Source organism: Barbus barbus (genome assembly GCF_936440315.1).
Source record: "Barbus barbus genome assembly, chromosome: 44".
NCBI classification, from domain to species: Eukaryota; Metazoa; Chordata; class Actinopteri; order Cypriniformes; family Cyprinidae; genus Barbus; species Barbus barbus.
In genome coordinates, this window is record NC_136722.1 from 17,328,990 (window position 1) to 17,348,436 (window position 19,447).

At 37.6% G+C, this 19,447-nt stretch overlaps 1 protein-coding gene across 9 annotated transcripts in view; it reads right to left on the bottom strand.

Annotated features, from left to right (window-relative positions):
* The window catches only part of phldb2b (pleckstrin homology-like domain, family B, member 2b), a 49,047-nt gene that overhangs the window by 12,627 nt on the left and 16,973 nt on the right, over positions 1–19,447 (bottom strand). For 3 of the 9 annotated variants that reach the window (XM_079406966.1, XM_079406969.1, XM_079406972.1), the window contains 8 exons: positions 18,403–18,522; positions 13,049–14,196; positions 8,587–8,928; positions 5,714–5,854; positions 4,656–4,793; positions 822–977; positions 460–570; positions 256–345 (listed from right to left, as the gene is read on the bottom strand). In XM_079406966.1, the coding sequence (XP_079263092.1) occupies positions 256–345; positions 460–570; positions 822–977; positions 4,656–4,793; positions 5,714–5,854; positions 8,587–8,928; positions 13,049–14,196; positions 18,403–18,457 (2,181 nt within the window). In that variant the 5' untranslated portion in view covers positions 18,458–18,522. Of the gene's footprint in view, positions 1–255; positions 346–459; positions 571–821; positions 978–1,867; positions 1,997–4,655; positions 4,794–5,713; positions 5,855–8,586; positions 8,929–13,048; positions 14,197–18,402; positions 18,523–19,447 lie in introns of all 9 variants that reach the window. The other 6 variants (XM_079406968.1, XM_079406970.1, XM_079406971.1 and 3 more) reach the window with 3 other exon arrangements.

Genomic DNA, 19,447 nt, shown 5'->3' on the forward strand with positions numbered 1-19,447 from the left:
GACCCTGTTTCCACGGTGAGGAAGCACAAACAACTCTCTGCAACTAAAGATTTCCAGGTTGCAAGGGTCGTGATGGGCGAAAAGCCATCATAGTGAAGACGTCCTTATTTACTGTAGATCCATTCATGGTGTTATAATAACCTTTTGGGGCAGCCACACATGGTTGAAGTGCTCAGGCCCATAACACATATGCAGTCCAAGAGAGGATGTCAAGAGAAGAAATTCACATAGCACACACAATCCAGTCAGACGTACCTCCTTCATACTGATGGGACTGACAGGGAAACCCAATGCCCCAGTGAGCTCAGAATATTTCTTCTCCAAGTTGGCGAGATTCTCTTTTTCCTGGGAAAAAACAAGAAAGCCTGTCATGATTCAGAAGCACCAATAACAGCTTTCAATTAAGGGTGCAAAAAAGGCAGTATACCATGGCTATGTAGTAATATTACACGGACATACCCGCTGTAGCATCATCTGAAGATTGTTCTTTTCCTTCACAAAGTTGTCTTTGTCCCTCTGAGCCTGCTGGGAAATCTGGGTGTACTGTTTCTTCAGAGCCAGCAGCCTCTCCTAAAGATGTCACACATATAAACATGTTGGAATGATCATATTTACAGATTCTGTTTGAGTCTCAACTTTGGAGACGAGTCAAATAGAAAAACAGTGTAGAAGTTAATTAGTATGGATTCATTTGTTCTTTATATAAGCCGTATAAAAGCCTGTTCTCTTTCTGTCCATCAAATCATTTAAATGCAGATAAAGTTCTTACTCATAAGTAAAAACTTGCCAGGATAACTTGAAGGCACCAACAGGAAACTCACCTTCCGTGTGACTGTGCTCCTCTGGTGTTCTGCGATCTCCCTGAGAATATGTTGGGTCTGAGTCTCTTTCTCCTCATCCTGGCGACTCTCTCGTTCCAGCTGTTGAAACTCTAGGTCTTCAAACCGCTTGGTCTCCACCTCTAGCGTCTCTGCATCCTGATACACAAAGACATGATGGTCTAGATCTATATCTTCACAGTGTAAAGGAAATTAAGTCGTAATACTCCCACAGTTCAACAAGCCTCAAAGAAACCAACAGTCCACACCAAATCCCCTCTGCTCCAACAGCCTCCCCAGGGATGGAGACAGGGGTTAAGGTTTCACTCTGCTGGAAGCAGGCCAATCACTGCTATAAACATGCGCCGCGACATGCCAGTGAACAGAGGACCTGCCACAACTTTCACCCTTCACCACTGACCTTTAGAGATCAATCACATCAACATTCACATAACATGACCTTCTGCAACAAAGAAACTCTGCAGCCATTCCACGTCATCACCGAAACAGCTACTGTACTCCACACTTTCTTTCAAGGCCTGCCAGCTTTAAATAATCTCGTTCCTTCCTATAACTTAATTAACATCTCATGTGGTCAATATCAGGGATTGTGTACCAGCATAAATCTCATGAAACTTATGACTGAAACATGGGGCAAAGAAATAAAAAATTATATTTGTAGATTTTTTGCATTGTGAAATTATTTTCATAACAATTGGAGCACCCATCCCTGACAATTTTTCAATATTGTAAAATAAAAAAATAAAAAATAATTTATATATGCTAATATAAACTTTTGATTTTGGAGAATCAAATATGACCCATTGGTGACAGGAAAAATATTTTGATTATATAATTTTTTTTTTTTAATTATTATTCAAAAACATTATACAGTACATTACAGACATACAAGAAGCGCATGCGATATAAAAGAAGAAAGCCAACTGAAATGTCTTTCATGGAGGTGAGACAGATGCAAGCACTAGGGATGAAGAGGACAAGGACCTGGTTATGAGGAAGAGGCGGATGAAGGCTGTGTGAGTACTGACCCTGCAGAGCTGCAGCTGAAGTTGCTCTTTCAAGGCTTCGGGGCAGGAGTCCAACTGAGTCTTCTGCTCTGCAAGCAGATGCGCCAGTCGCTCTAAATTTACACGCTCCGCATCTAGCTTGGCTTTGTCCTGCACATACGTGCATAGGATGCAGGGAGAGAGGAGAGAAGGGTTAGTGCCGGGGCAGGTGGGGTGGGCAGGGTTAGTTACTACACAGTCAGTAACAGCACAAGTGAGGCTTGATGGATGTGGAGGTGTTTAATTAAATGAAGAACATGAAAATGCAGGAAAATGACAGCTGACGTTATCAACACTTAAACTGAAAAATACCTCCGCAATCAGTTCGAACTGAACTGAAATTAACAAGTGGCCACTTTGCATGTTAACAACACTGCAAAGAATGGCCTCAAGTGGTGGCAACAGCAATTTGATAACAGACACCAATGTTCAATAACTAAATTCCTACTAATAATAATCATAAAGCAATTCTTGCGTCAAGTAATATGCAACCGCAGATGAATTATGGTTGTCAAGCAACAAAACTTTAATATCGCATTCACTTGAGAGTTTGGTCCGAAAACCTAGCAAGCTTTCTTGTTCTACATAGGCAGCATCCTAATTTCAATTAAATTTAATAAGTGAACAAATCAACTGTTCTCTTTAAGAGTTAGTGCGTCAGAAATGGACCGTCAGCTAAAGGGTTTGTATCTCAGGTGTCTCCACAGCTGCCAGGCTAAATGAATGAATGAGCCGGAAGTCAGGCTGAACTTGAGATGCAGGTGCCAGGATTTCCACCAGCTCCTGGCTTAGAAACCCCCTGCATCAACACAGTGTGGGGTGTCACTCAGTTTAGCAGAGATGTATTTAGAGCAGAGCCGGGATTACCAACTGTGACATGGACTGAGAGGCTGCCAGGAAGTGTGTGTGTGTGTGTGTGTGTGAAATGCAATTGAATCCAAGGCTCTAGAATTCATTTTTCAAAAGTAATAATATGTATTGTAAACTTAACATTCTGTATACAAAGATGCTGGCAAAGATACTTTGAAACCATAGCTTAGCATAACTAAAGAGCTTTCTGACCCTCCATAGACAGCAACAGAACCGGCACGTTCATGGCCCAGAAAGGTAGTAAGGACATTGTTAAAATAGTCCATATGACATCAGTGGTTCAACCATAATTTTATGAAGCTACGAGAAAACTTTTTGTGCACAAAGAAAACACAAATAATGACTTTAACAATGTCTTCTCTTCCGTGTAAAATTGTGGTTGAACCACTGATGTCACATGGACTATTTTAACAATGTCCTTACTACCTTTCTGGGCCTTAAACGTTTCAGTTCCATTGCTGTCTATGCAGTGTCAGAGAGCTCTCGGATTTCATCGAAAATATCTTAATTTGTGTTCCGAAGATGAATGAAAGCCTTACGGGTCTGGAACGACATGAGGGTGAGTAATTAATGACTGAATTTTATTTTTGGGTGAACTATCCCTTTAAATCCATTTCCATCTGATAATGCAACTAAACCGCATTTATCTGGCACAAAACCCAACAATAATCTCAATTAGGGTAACAAATCTACAATAAAAATGAAACATGCAAAATTCGATAACAGATTCAAAACCAATGATAAACAACAGCAATTTGCTACAAAATACCTTACAATGACTTCTACATATTGGACCTTAAGTAATTCTGGTACATTGAAGTTTGGGGTCACATGATTTTCTTTAAAGGGGTCATATGATGTTGCTAAAAAGAACATTATTTTGTGTATTTGGTGTAATGCAATGTGTTTATGCGGTTTGAGGTTCAAAAAACATTATTTTCCACATACTGTACATTATTGTTGCTCCTCTATGCTCCGCCTTTCTGAAACGCATCGACTTATACAAAGCTCATCATTCTGAGAAGCGAGGCGTGCTCTGATTGGCCAGCTATCCAGTGCGTTGTGATTGGCCGAATACCTCAAGCGTGTGACGGAAATGTTACACCCCTCACCTTATTGTGATGCCGTGTCCTAGAACGGTGAGTCTAAATCAATAAAATCCACTATAAACGAGCCATTATTATTGCAATTTTCCCCATTCAAAACTATGTGAGTGACATGTCTTGGGTATTCTATAGTCTTTGCTTATGCACAATATGACTGCATTTATTTGGTCAAAAATACAGTAAAACAGTAATGTTGTAAAATATTATTACCATTTAAACATTTTCCATTTTAGCACATTTTAAATTGATTTATTCCTGTGATGGCAAACTGAATTTTCAGCATTATTACTCCAGTCTTCACTGTCACATGATCCTTTAGAAATCATTCTAATATGCTGATTTGCTGCTCAAGAAGCATTTCTTATTATTACCGGTATTGAAAACAGTCGTACTTCTTTTTTTCTGCAAAGGGTAATACCTTTTATTCAGAATTCTTTGATTAAGACAGGTCAAAAGAATTTATTTAAAATAGTGAAGACATTTATAATGTTACAAAAGATTTCTATCACTTTTGATCAATAAAATGCATCCTTGCTGAATAAAAGCATTAATTTCTTTAAAAAGGAAAAAAAAAAAAAAATCTTACTGTCCCCGACTTTTGAACAGTAGTATAAATAAATTGTACACTTTTGATATGAACGGTATGAATGAACTAAATCCTTAAAAATGAATCTGACTACTGTACACACCAAAAGAACGGACAGTTTAGGAGAGCACATTTGAGTTAGGTTAGTAGCGTCACCAGGTACGGTTAAGTACTCCTGCTGATATACAGACTTTATCATGGCACATACCTGGGATTTTTCCGTCTGCACTTTTTTCTCGATGTCAGCCATCTTCTCTTTAAGTTGCTCCAGAGCGTCTTTCTCCTTCTGTAGCTGAGCCGTCTCCGAATCCTGCTCGCCTTCCAACAGAGCACGCTCCACTTCCAACTAAACAAACGTACTTCATTTTTTACTCAATCTAAAGTTCACTGTCACTTACAGTAACAAAAAGAGGCCCACGTTCTAAACCCATAAAAGCCCAACCTTATAAAACTAGAGCACAACACTGACATTCTGGGTTTACTGAATGGGGGCTCTAATGGAACAGCTGACTTAGTAGGAACTGCTGGTGCAAGACTAACCTACCTACGTAACATTAATCAAGAGATGGGAATTTCTGCTTTAAGGCCAACTTAGCAATAGCTTTCTCTTGTGCTTTGGACTTTATGAACAATTTTGCAGTGTCTAAGTGGGCATAGAAATAGGATACGTTCTTATGTTCAAAACTAACTTGACAGAGTGAAAAACAATGGAACAGAAGCAATTTGTAAGGATCAAGACACCATAAAGTAGGCAAGATAGAAAAATGTCATCTTAACTCTTAAAAATATTCTTTACAGCCATCTATGGATCCTTGAAGAACCTTTAAATTCCACGGAACCTTTCCATTCCACAAAAGGTTCTTTATAGTGAAAATAAGATTCTTTCGATTTTTTAAATGTTCTTTATTCATGTTCTAAATGTACCTAGTCATCCTAACCTCAGTAGAGTGTTATGGAAAGAAAATAACAAATATGAGAAATCAGGATGACAGGAAGGAAAAGTGTATTGCAGTGGAGATGCATTAAAATATTGAAAATGAATCAGGAATGAAGTGCATCGTTTAAACAGAAAAACAGAGAAAATAAGTGAGAGAAACTAATACAGATTTAGTCTTGGCAAGTCAGACCTCCTTGTCTAGCTGTGGTCCTCATCACAGCTCCTGATTACTTCGCCACATGCACAACTCTCCCACATAGACACTCTCCCTTCACTACTCCCACCATCTCTCCCACTTCCTCCCTGACCTGTAGATGTGTCTACTGTACCTCTCTGATGGACTCCTCCATCTGGTTGTCCAGGTCTTTGATCTTCAGCTCTAACTCTTCCATATTGTTCAGGACCTGGATCCTCTCCTCCTCTATACGTCTCACGTCCAGCTTCAGCTGTGTGTCGTCCTCAGGCCCCTGCTGAAGACACGATAATGTAAGCAACCACACAGTGAAATACATAAAAGACATTAGGTCAGTTTAAAATCAAAATGATTGAGCCAGCGGCAGTGCCAATAGCTTTGTGGGTAGTGTGCCAACATATAATGCCGTTGCGCTTTGGGCGTCCCAAGTTTGAGTCCCGGCTCACGGACCTTTCACGACACTGCCCCCTCTCTCTCCCACTTTGCTTCCTATCTAAATACTGTCCTATCCTAATAAAACGGTGCAAAAAAATAAAAAAATTATAATAATTTCAATTATTCAAATAGAAATTCAAATAAAGTTAACATTAATTTTTAAAAAAATATTAGATGAATACCTTAAACTTGAAGCACTAAAATTACTTAAAATAAAATAGAAATAAATTTAAATAGAATACAAATATTTGAAAATAACGATGACAGGAGCACATAAAATTAATAAAACAAACTAAAATTGAAATTGAAAAAATAAAATTTTTATTATAAAAGCTAATTTTAAAATATTAATAAATACTATACAATTAATATTAAAGTAACAATAAAAACTCCAAATGTTAATAAAAAAAAAAAATACATAAACAAATAAATAAAATTCAATTACACATCACTTCACTTAAACTTTACTAAAATAATTTAAAAATTACTTTAAAAATATATATATATTTTTTTATAAACAATAATAATAATAATAATAATAAAAAAGCACATAAAAGCTTAAAATAAATATAAAATATAAAAATAAAATTACAAATATTAATAAATAATATAACAGTATATAAATAATATTGCAGCAAACAGTCTCTTATTAGGTTTTGTATTGTTTAGGATGCTTACTTAGAAGTTAGCTCCCTAGGTAGACAGCAAAAAGCAGGGCAGCTCACTAGGCTTTGATACAGAGCTACCGTGCATTTTGACCCCATATTTTTCAGCTGCTATTAGTGACTGTTTAACCTTCCAAGCTTAATTTATTAGTACTGGGTATTTATTAGTACATTAATACTGGGTTTTGAATTGATTCCTAATGCTACATTTAGAACTGGCCTAGATGTCAATGCAAGTAGTGTAAAGCCCTTTAATGCAAGCCATCTATAGCATGGACATGCCCCCTTCTGGCAGCGGCTTGGATCTTTAGCTCTGAGAAACAGGATTCACTGAATGAACAACAACAATGACGAATAGGTTCAACGGAAACTTCGAGGAACAGAGGGGCGGCGTTACACACTCCATTTCCTAAACCAATTATTTTTCTAGGTTTTAAATATCCGTTGAAGGTGATCTGCTTATTTTGAGTTTTATAAGCAAAAAGTTGACCTTTGACCTGGAAGATTCCATATGTTCGTGCATGTATGATTAGGACAGCACATATGGGTGAGAAGACTGCCATTCTTCCACTGTGTGAGGCAAAGATCGACCAAACACAATGCGCATAACCCTGCTATATTTGGACAGTGATGTTTATATCTGCTCATCACAGTTTATTCTATGGAGGGCACAACTCTAAACTGCTTCAGCTGTTTCTGTGGGGGCGATAAGAGAGAAAGAGGGCCAATACAGATTTATGGTTTCTATAAACTGGTTTCCAAGGCCATTTTATGTTCTATTGCGTATACCTTTAGATGGATAAATAACAGAACCAACGCATGACTGCTACTCCTGCGCAGTAGACTAATTAGATTAGCCCATACAGGAGTTGAAGGGAAGACACCCGCACATTCCTTCTTGGATTAAAGTGTGCGTGAGGTTGTGTGCATACCAAGGAAGGGTGGGAAACTGTTATAACCTCTCCAAAAGGTCACAGGAATTAGCAGTATGGAATAGGACTAGCTTTACATATGATTCAGTTACATAAGATTAAAACACACTGCATGCAGAAAACACTTCATGCATGAAGCCATAATGGAAAGCAATTAAAGAATAGCTGAAGGTCATCTGACAAGCGCAGACAATCAACTATATTATAATATACTATAATAAACTATAATATAATAAAACGCTGACATGGAAATATACTCTTTTTAAACAATTTATTGAATTTTACAAATGAAAATATTAGCCTAATTAAATTGTAATTTAACAGTTAAAAAGGAGTATATTACCATTTCATGTATTTATAATATAAAAAATGCTGACAAAGAAATATACTCTTTAAATTATTTATTCAATTTAAAAATGTATTATTTTTAAATTAAATAGTTTAAAACGAGAAATTACTATTACAGACATTTATAATATAATATAATATAATACAATATATAATATAATAATGAAAACATGGAAGAAACAATATACTATTTTTTAAATATTTATTCAATTAAAAATAATTATAATTCCTGAAAAAATTGCATTCCTGAAAATATAATACACTTATTTATTTTACAACTATTTATTAAATTAAACTTATTAAAATCATAATATAATACTATATAAAGTAATTTTTTATTAATAGTTTAAAAGAGTATATTACCATTCCAGCATAATATAATTTATATTTTTAATCAAATATTTTAAGTAGAGTACATTTTAGCAATTTTTATTTAATATTACAGTATCTTAAATATAATCAGTAGCCCAAAAAAGTATTTGGAAAATTAAAATGTTTTGATGCAATGCAAAGGCAATGATTGTTAACGAAACGGTCCTATGGTGATTTTTAGATGCATGAAGTCAGTTCTCTCATTCATACACTTCTAAGAGTAGCTTAAGTGGCTTAAGAGAAGCTTTACCAATTACCTTGTTTATCCGTGTCAGCCGAGGACAAGGGGTGGGAGCGGAGCCAAGGACAGCTGTTGTCTCCGCCCTGAATTCTCTATGTCCACTATTCTTGCGTTGCCGTACCTGTCTCTCCTCGCTGGCCTGAGTCTCCCAGGTTTTAAGCCCATAGTCGTTTTCAGCAGAAATGCTGGCTGACAGACTTGCAGAGTCTGAGAACGTAGACTCATCATCTGACAACTGTAATTTCTCCAGCTCCTTGTTGATCTTCTGCAAGTCTGCAACGGCCAAGCCAGTTTTGTCCTGCTCTGCATGGCCCAATCCGGAACACAGATTAAGGATAGTCTCCAGACGCTGACGTTCCTATGGATCAGACAGAGACAGTATGAAAAAAAGGAATATTCAGACACTTGCAGCATCAAAACTTACAATCAGACGGCTGGAGGATATGATACATTTGGAAACCCGTCTCACCTTTGAAATGCAAACATATCTACCTGCAGTAGTTCTGAACATGTTTGTTATTTGGAGAAAATGCAGTGCAGATATTTTACACTAATAGCCCATGGGTAGCTTAAAGAAGAACATTACTGCTATTTCTCCAAAAAGGTCCAATATACAAACATCTTGGATTCCAAAAGCACTCTTGACAGCCCTAAACTGCGATCAGAGAAAGACCAGACGAAGACAACCAGGCATATACATCTAAAAACAACCCTGGCTCATGAAGGAGTGTACTTGGCTTGAAAAAAATCCCTGCATTTATCGACTGATATGGATGTGCAAACAGCAAGTTCAGGCGAGCATTTCCAGAGCCAAGAAAAATGATCTCACTGGTTCATATAGCTGCGAATGAACAACCCTGCATGCTAACAGTTATTAAATCCATAAAGAAGATATTTCCTTGTAAATTGAAACCTGGTCCGCAAAACAAGCCCAGCATTTTCATGCATTCACATGGCCCTATTCTTCAGAATGCTCTACTCACCATATCAACGAATCCAGAGGTCAGAGGACACATGGTGACCTCCACCTCACAGGAAGAGATCATGCCCTCATCAAAACGATGACAGGTTTAGTTACGTTCCTTAGGACAGCAAGTACAAATTACATAGAGACATGAACGAACCAAGCCGGTGTCAGAAACACAAACCCTCAGATGGGAGGTTGATGAGTCGGTGGGAAGGGAGATTGCAAATGTGTGAGAGAGAGCGCTCTCAGATAAACTTGGCAGAGAGAGAAACTAGACCCAATAAAAACACTGCTGGCACTGGACGAGAAAGGATATACAAATAGGAGCAGCGTGATTCAATCCTTCCGCTTTTATTCATGATACGCTAACAGCCCCAATGCAAGAGCAAAGGGCAAAACTTCACGGGATCCTCTCCCATAATCCTAATCAGTTTACATAAACTCTGTAGTAGTGATAGAACTGTTCTGTCAAATGATAGGATATTGCTTTGCAGAGTATTTATTCTTAATGAAATAAACATGTTATTTAAATCACTTTTCACATTATATAACCAGTGCTATTTATATCAAATGCATATGGTTCATCCAATGTTATTGTGATGTCCATGTCAAATAAAATGTTATAAATAAATCAATAAATAAATATAGTTATTATTAACATTTTGATCTAACTTTTATTTTTCAGATTTGTATTATTTTTTATTAAATTAATACACCTAATTATTATTTTTTTAATTTAAATTAATTTTAGTCATTTTTCAATTTTAGTCATTTTGTTATGTGCGTAATTTTTATAATTTCTCTTATTCTGAATAGTTTAAATGTAATTTTATTTCTGTTAAATTTTTGTACTTTTTGAACATTTGGAAATGTTGCCTTAGCAACTAAGTTTATCTAATAATTGAATTTTATTTCAATTTACAAAAATGTTTCAATAGTTAGAACACTTTTAAAACGATAAAAACACTTTATTAGAACAGAAGACACGACATCTGACATCCTTATGTTTTCACCTTTGGTTAGCAAGCTAACAACTTAGACGATTGGCATAGCTCTAACAGGTAATGAAAAGTTCTAGCTAGAACAAGCAAATGCACTGCAAAAAATGCTTTTCTTACTAAGATTTTTGTCTTGTTTCCAGCCAAAATATCTAAAAATTCTTAAATCAAGAAGGATTTAAAAGTTATTGTCTTGTTTTCAGAAAAAACAAGTCAAAATTAAGTGAGTTTTTGCTTGAAACAAGCATAATAAAATAATCTGGCAATGGGGTAAACGAAATAATCTTGTTTTCTGTTGAAATAAGATTATTTTACTTAACCCATTGGCAGATTATTTTGCTTGTTCTAAGCAAAAACTTTGACTTTTTTTTTTCTGAAAACAAGACAATAATTTTTACTTGTCTAGAAAATCTTGATTTAAGAATTTTTAGATATTTTGGCTGGAAACAAGAAAAAAAAAATCATTTTTTGCAGTGTGCAAATTTAATTGGGAACTGGAACAGGATCTTGCATGGGGAAAAAAGCAGACAAAAAGCATCTCTGTCCACTGACAACCATACAGAGTCTTTGGCAAAGCCATTCATATCTTTGTGAGCGATACGATTACCAGTAAATATATACATAGATCTCATTAACTTTTTTACATTGATTTTTCCAATGCTGCTGTCATTTGGAAATGCTATTGGATAGTTTTCTCCCAATATTTTGGACCTCATTGGGCTCTGAAACAGAAAAAACAAAACAGCACATGCTATGCAACTGTGCCATCATAAAATGACTGTGTTTTTGGACATGTACAACCATGGCTAAAGTCTGTAATATTACATTCCTCTGAGAGAGTATGTTTTTCAAAGAAACCGTGTGAAAGTCCATGTGTTGTTTCGATTCTCCACCTGTAGCGTCCTTGTTTTCACTCAGTTCTGGCCTTGTAAAGATCACCAGCCTGTAGTTGTGGTGCTAACTAATGAGTGGGCGGCCTACGATGATGGTTTGGCCTCTGCCCAGCAGGGCAGTGCCACAGGTGGCCTCCCTTAACCACAGTGTACAAAAACTCTGTTGCTTTTCATTTGAACCCCATTGAGAACAGCTGAGAAGCAAGAATGGGGCATGTTAGCATGGGCAATTTGCCAGGATCATCTGCAGCTGTGGGCGGCCTCCCAGAGAGAGTGTATTCGAGAGGCCGGATTCAATGAATGTGGATGTGGTTCTGGGCTGTCGAGCTGTCTATTAATAAGAGGTTTATGCAGCCACACCTCTGCTTGAGTCTTCCACCGCATCCACTACAGAGAACCAGAGGGGCCTTCCTGCACATGGTGTGTTTGTTATAACCGAGAGGAATGCCAGAGGGCAAGTTTGGCAAGAAGATTAATTAGGCTGCAGGTGGGGTCCTCCATATCTGAGCTCCCACAACATCCCATATTGCAAAGAAATTTTTCAAAGTTGAGATATCAGCTTTTAATGTGAGACCCCCTTCACAATGAGAAAAGAAAACAGGGTTGTTATAGGAATGTTATATATTCTAGATAAAATCAGTCTTCAAAGCCATTTGATCTTTATATTGAGGTCTTAAGAAGAATGATATGCTTCTAAATTATAATTATAATAAAAATGAAACCGATGATTGGACATGCAGCTGTTTGAGTACTTCTATAATGATATGCATATTTTGCGTTAAACATGAAACAGAATTTAAAACCCATTTTACTTATCAAATGTGACATTTGTGAGTTAACTTGGAGATTTGATGTGAAAAAAGTTGGGTGGTATCTGAGTTGTTAGGAATTGATTCGATTATGAAAGATATGACAGCCACTACTTAATTACATTTTCATGCTGACTTTAAAGCAATACATCAACAACATTAAAGAGATAGTTGACCTAAAAATGACAATTCTGTTATTAATTACTTACCCTCATGTCGTTCCAATCCCGTCAGACCCTCAGACACAAGATTTTTTGATGAAATCCGAAAGTTTTCTGAGCTTCCTGCATAGACAGCAATGGAATTACCACATTCAAGGCCCAGAAACGTAGTAAGTTATACAGTAAATAGTCCATGTGACATCAGTGGTTTAACCCTAATTTTATGAAGCTTCGACAATAATTTTTTTGCGCTAAGAAAACTAAAAAAACAACTTTATTAAATTATTTTTTCTCTTCTGGGTCAGTCCACCATGATTCACGAGAATACGAATGGAATAAAATCATTGAATAAAGTTGATATTTTAGTTTTCTTTGCGCACAAAAAGTAGCTTCATAAAATTAAGGTTGAACCACTGATGTTACATGGACTATTTTAACAATGTCCTACTACCTTTCTGGGCCTTGAACGAGGTAGCTCCCTTGCTGTCTATGCAGGGTCAGAACGCTCTTGGATTTCATTAAAAATATCTTAATTTGTGTTTTGAAGATGAACGAAGGTCTCACAGGTTTGGAACGTCATGAGGGTGAGTAATTAATGACAGAATTTTCATTTCTGGGTGAACTATCCTTTTATGTGAAAAGTCTCTCACCAGTCTCTCCACTTCCTGTTCCCGCAGTCTTTCATCCCTCTGTCTCTGATGGTAGTCTTGAAGCTCCTCCTTTCCACGGAGAGAGCTGATGCTGCCCTTTCTCTCCCTGAAGCCACTCGGCGGACCCAGGCCTGCCTTTCCGAACGACTGCCTTCTCTCCCCGAGACCAATCTCTAGAGCAGGTGAGGGACCACGCATGGCTTGCCTGTCCAGTTCCGAGCAGCAGCTGGTGGATGTCAAACTCACCTTCTTAGCCTGGCGGGGGCTGGTGGCTTCTCCCGATGTCATGGTGACATCTGGCGGGGCTACGGTGTGTTTGTTTATTGGTTTATTGGACAGCGAGATGGAGACTACTTCAGAATGACCATTCTGGTGGATGGAGCCAGCTGGGCGAGAAAGCTGACCATCAGGAGACCGATAGCTTGGCGGGAGAGTGAGATGAGTGTCGGCAGGTCGATAGAGACGTGGTAGGGAGCGACTGTGTGAGCTCATGCCTGTAAGTGACCCAGCAGAGTACTTTCGTTGCCGTGGAGTGGGTTCGAGTCCTCCATTATGGCCTGCATCTGGGGTGTGGAATCTACGAGACAGACGAGGACTAGAAGGCATGCTGGCTGCACCACTCCCGCCCACTGGCGTTGGCGGGAGGGAATCGGTCACACCGGTGGATGAACTGTTCCACATTGAGAGGGCTGAAGCTGAAGTCCCAGCACGACGACTGTCTGATGTATTGAGGAGGAGACTATCCTGAGATTGGTTCCGGGTCATGGGTCGAGAATAAGGAAGTGATGCATCACGCTCTCGAGGGTCGGAACGGCGAGGAGATGGAGGCATGCTGCTGGACGAATGCGCTGGCACTTTGGCCGCAAGTGGTGGCCTTTCGGAGCTGTACAATCGGCGGCTTTGTTCTTGATAGGATATTGGGGAGGACGTGGTGATGGGTGACAGCAGATTAGGTGTGGTGGGAGGAGACTGCGTCATGCTAAAGTAGGAGGGGCTTGAGTCCCCATTGGCTCGCAAACTGTTCTCCAACGCCTGCTTCTTTTTTTGTAAAGTGTCCATCAAATCCCGCAGTTCAGAGACGGAGCGCATCCCTCTAGAGCCAGAGCCACCCAGACAATGACTGAAGTCGCTGCTGAACTTCAGATAATCTAAAAATAAACAAGAAAGTTTCTTCAGAAGAATAAATGAGTGATTATTACGAGCAGCTTTGTTTTTAAAAAGGTCAGACTATTACAAGCATGAGAAAGTGGTTACGAGGAGTTATATAACTGTCTGCTTGGTTCTTGTTAACTCCTGGAATTGCTTTAATTGTTTGCAGGAGTATGAGGAGCTCAGACTGCTGTACCTGAAACTCGTTTGACCTGCAACGACCTGGAACCAAAAGATCATCAGTTTCCCCTCAGGGGCCAATAAATTAGGCCTGTCTATCTTGCTGTCCAAGTATTCAATGTGCCGTTACAGCTTAAACTAACACAACCCTAGTCAGTTAAGACATTTTCTAAAAACAGAAACTGACCAAAGTCCACAATGTGCTAGAAACAGAAACTGAACAAAGTCTACTCTACACAAAACATTGCAAAGTGAGGCAAACAAGGAGTACAAAGACACAAAAAACTTCTTTAACTTAATTTCTTTAACTTTTAAAATAACTGTAGGTGATCCAGAGTAGGAAGAGATTGGACAAAAGTTTAATTTGGCCTCTATGTCTGCTCTTCTGTCTCCCCTCCTCTCAGACACACTTTTCTCATCTGCTTTTTGGATGAGATGTATGCTTCACTCCGCCACGTGCCAAGACAGCGAAGATCAAAGAAATCCCGCTTCAGATGACTGACGTGAATGCTCATAAAACACATAAACCTGCACATGCCAAGAAAAATCCCTTTATCTCTTTAAGGTGCATGTGTGCGAACATTAGGCTGGAGCAGAACTTAAATCATGGAAGAATCTCTCACATAAAGGTAACGAAGGAAATAGAGCGGAAACTGAAAGCTATATCACAATGATGACAGGGTGGGATGAAAGGCATGCAAGATCACACAAATTTTAACCATACATGGGGAGGTTCTGGCAAACCATTTAGTGACAAACTTTGCTTTTATGGCTACTGAAAGAAACCGATGCATGCTGGTGTATATACCACACTGGAAAGGCCATCACCCTTATAAACAAACTAGACAGCAACGTAAGGGTTAAAGTTGAACTTATATCGGTATAGACCCTTTTTCTGTTAGTAAACATTGTGACGTTTTTCTGTGGGCGGAGCTTAGCTGGAGGCAGAAAGATTCCCCTGACTGTATGGCAAGCCGTTTTGACTTTTATTCCTTTACATGATATGAATTCTTGATATCAACAATTACATTTTCACTAGTTAAAATGCTAATTCTTGATATCAATAATTAAATTGTTGTAATCTGTAATTGTATTTTCACTAGTTTAATGTCACCATAGGCTGCCATTCAAAATCAATTTTTGATATCAAGAATTCATTTTTTACTAGATGAAATTCCAATTTCATATCAGAAATACAACTCTTACTAGTAAAAATGTCTATTCTTGATATCAACAATTTAATTCTTGATATCAACAATTTAATTGTCACTAGTGACAATGTTCATTTCTGATATCTGAAAATATATTTCTGAAATCAACAATTGGGAGGGTAATTTCTGATATCAACAATTTAAATCTTGATATCAACAATTTAATTCTTGATATCAGAAATTAACATGGTCACTAGTGACAATTAAATTGTTGATATCAACAATTTAGTTCTTGATATCAAGAATAAACATTTTTACTAGTAAGAATTGTATTTCTGATATGAAATTGGAATTTCAACAGTAATTCTTAGTAAGAAATTAATTCTTGATATCAACAATTGATTTTGAATGGCAGCCTATGGTGACATTTAACTAGTGAAAATACAATTACAGATAACAACAATTTAATTATTGATATCAACAATTTAATTCTTGATATCAAGAATTAGCATTTTAACTAGTGAAAATTGAATTGTTGATATCAAGAATTAACATTTTAACTAGTAAAAATTGTATCAATACTAGTTAATCAAGAATTCATATCATGTGAAGGAATAAAAGTCAAAACGGCTTGCCATATTATATATGACTGCTTCTCTAATGCTAGCTATCAATAATTTAATTGTTGTTATCTGTAATTGTATGAAGTTTGTTAGCTTGTTTTTTTCAATAATAACTGGAGAAATTCCGATTTTACCTGCATATGTAGGTCACTCACTGTCCGGGACCGCGATTGTTATTTGAAAAGGTTAACTTTAACGGACGAAACCAGATTGGCCGACCTGTACACGCTTTTACTCAAAGGATGGACGATCTGACAGGAATCCCTCCGGTTGAGTGACTCACATCTAACTTGTATAGTTAAGACAAACTCACCATGTCTATCTAGTCATGAAGATGTAGTTTTTGTCCAAATCACCCGCGAAAATAAATTAAAGCAAACTTAGGCTACGTTAAAACTGTGAACTCACTGCGAACCAACATCCATTACAAAGATGGTTTTACTCACTCAAAACTGTTCAGTCCATTCACATTTGAATCACCTATTTTCTGTGTCCACTTCTCTTTACTTCACACTAGCCATGTTTTGCTGTCACATAGTATGTACACTGGACACGACAAAGCATTGCAAATCTTTTTAACTTTGTGTCAGTACGTTATAAATAGAACGAGTCAGCAATTTACTGTCGAGGATTTGTCGCAATATCGGTTTTATTTTGTTGCGTCGCACCGCGCTGCTCACGTCCGGTGTAGACACGACGTAAGTTAATGTCGCCTTCTGATGCTGCATTTGAATTTTCATGACACATTATTTGAAATGAGCGTGGGCCAAACAATTTTCTCTCGGGCCGCCTATTGAGGAACCCTGCTCTACTACACCGATTCTGACACCCAACATCACAACAAGATGATAGGTTAAGCTCCTTATGTAGCAGAATCTGCGCTGGTTTGAATTGGCCGCCTCCAGTTTTCCCTTTGTTTTGCCTCCAGCTAGTGCTGTGACGTAACTGTGATGTCAGCTCTAAAAGGGTCTATGCAAAGCACAGTGAGGCCCAGAGTGTGTGTTTTTCCCAGGTTTGCTATGTACGATGCACTTTGAGTGAGTGGGTGCACATTTGTTTATCTGAAGATTCATTCCTGCTGTCTAGCAACACAGTGTGAGTGAGGGAAAGACTGAGAGGTGGTGGCAATGATTTATGTCACTCTCTACACCTCACTCAAAATGTTTAATCAATCAACGGGGAGAATCCAAACCACATCTGTGTACAGATCACACATTCCATGAGACAGACTGGCTCCCTGAGTGTGTGTGGATTTGCTTAGATATACTCTGGCAAAACTACCCTTGGGGATGTACTCAACAGTAAAAGTCATTCATACAGATATATACAGTAATTATTTTTATTTTTTTTAGGGTTTGAGTTGTTGTTAGTCCAGCAATTGTAATTCACTTAATAAACAATAAAAAAATCTAATAAAACTTTATTCATTAATGCCATCTTCATATTGCTTCATTTGTGGCACTGAAGCTGCATACCATAAAAATGTGAATAAAAATAAACCTTTACAGTTTAATGCTGCACAGAGGAGGCATAAATCTATTTTTATTTTATGAATTTAGCAAAAGGAAACTATATAATTATAAATAAAATATATAAATGCACCTACAAGGCATAAATGCATTTACACAAAAATATTTCAGAGATATAGTTGTGAAAATGTTTTGAATATAAATTTTTCAATACAGAAACAATAAATATGAAGTTACAGATAAAAATATGAAAATGCATTTACATAGCATAAAGGCATTTGCTCCAAAAAATAATGTACATAATGTGAGAGAGAGAAAAAAATCATTTAAATATAAAAATATTTTTTTAATCTGATACTATAGGCTGAGGTGGGTCAGAGGTGCCATATTTTATAATGGCTTTTAAGTGCCATTTTTATACAGAATTGAAGCAGAGATTTAATCAGACTTAATTGGCTGTGTAAAGATGCCTTGTCTGTAAAGTAGACATCTAGCACTCTTAAAAGAATTCTGCTACATCAAAGGTTTAGAGGATCCTATTTCAGACTGCAAAAGAGCTGTAACAGATAACTGAAACCATGTATTACACACACACACACACACACGATCCTCCATGGATGTTGAGCTGGCATGTTGTGATATAGGATACAGGCCATATGTGTGTACAAAAGATTACTGGTTTCAGTTCCTGAGGGGGTTTGGGTGCATAAGATAGATAGTTAAATAAGAAAGATGAAGACAATAAAGGGAATATGATAGTGATGTTAAGGAGAAAAGGTTACCTGTGCTGTAGACGAGCGGAGAGATGGGACTCTTCTGAGGCAGCATGCTTTTCATACGCTTGGCCTCCTCGGGATGGTTAAAGCGAAAGATATAGGATTTACCCAGACAGAGTGTGTAACCTGCAGAGAGAGGAAAATAAACACACACATGGATCAATCTGAGAAAGACCAGATTAGTGTTCACATCACTCAAGTCCGTAGTTCATTGAAAATGTGAAATAACGCTGAAATCTTCTAAACAACACTGAACCCAGATGAATCTTTCAACCTCATAATTCAATTACTGTGGTTGTCAGTCAGCAAGGTTGCAAATTCTGAATAAGAAAAGCTTGTTTCACCATAAAAACTGATTTATTCATCAGTTTTTCCTTATTGTCTCTTAGCAGAGTACTACATCCTGAGGGTCTGGTTCTGCTCTTTGCACTAATATGAAATCAGAGACCACAGAACGGCAGATGGATGCAAGCCCGGAAAAAAGTAATAGAAAGCGGAATAACAGCTCATGGAAAATATGTAGGACCTCTTTTTCCTCCTCAGTGAAACCCCAAAATATTTGCCTCAGTGGTCTTTTCATTGTGAGGAGCTGGTGAGCGAAAACAGTTCCATCAAAACAAGAATTCTGAATGGGAACTGTCTGTAAATTATCACTGGTTTTCAATGCATGAGCAGCTTTACAAAAGCCTAATGAAAGAAACTCATTTAAATTATTTAACCAACTTCAGCCTATTTTTTTAGTTAAACAAGACAAGATTTAAAAAAAAAATGAGCTGAAAAGACTTGTTACATTAGGTAGATTTTCTTACCAGTGAATATGTTTTTCCAGCACGTTTTAATCACTGATGGAACCACATGCTACAAAGATGAAGAGCTCACTGAACGTCCAATCGTGTGTGTCATTAACATGCCAAACCCTTGACACTCTGTCTCCTAAATCTGTCTCACACATTCCCGGCTTTGGTACACTGGCAGAACATTTCTTCAAAGCTTTCTCTGGACTTCCCTTTAATGCATCAAGGAACAGACAAATACAGCTTGAGCTGTGGGA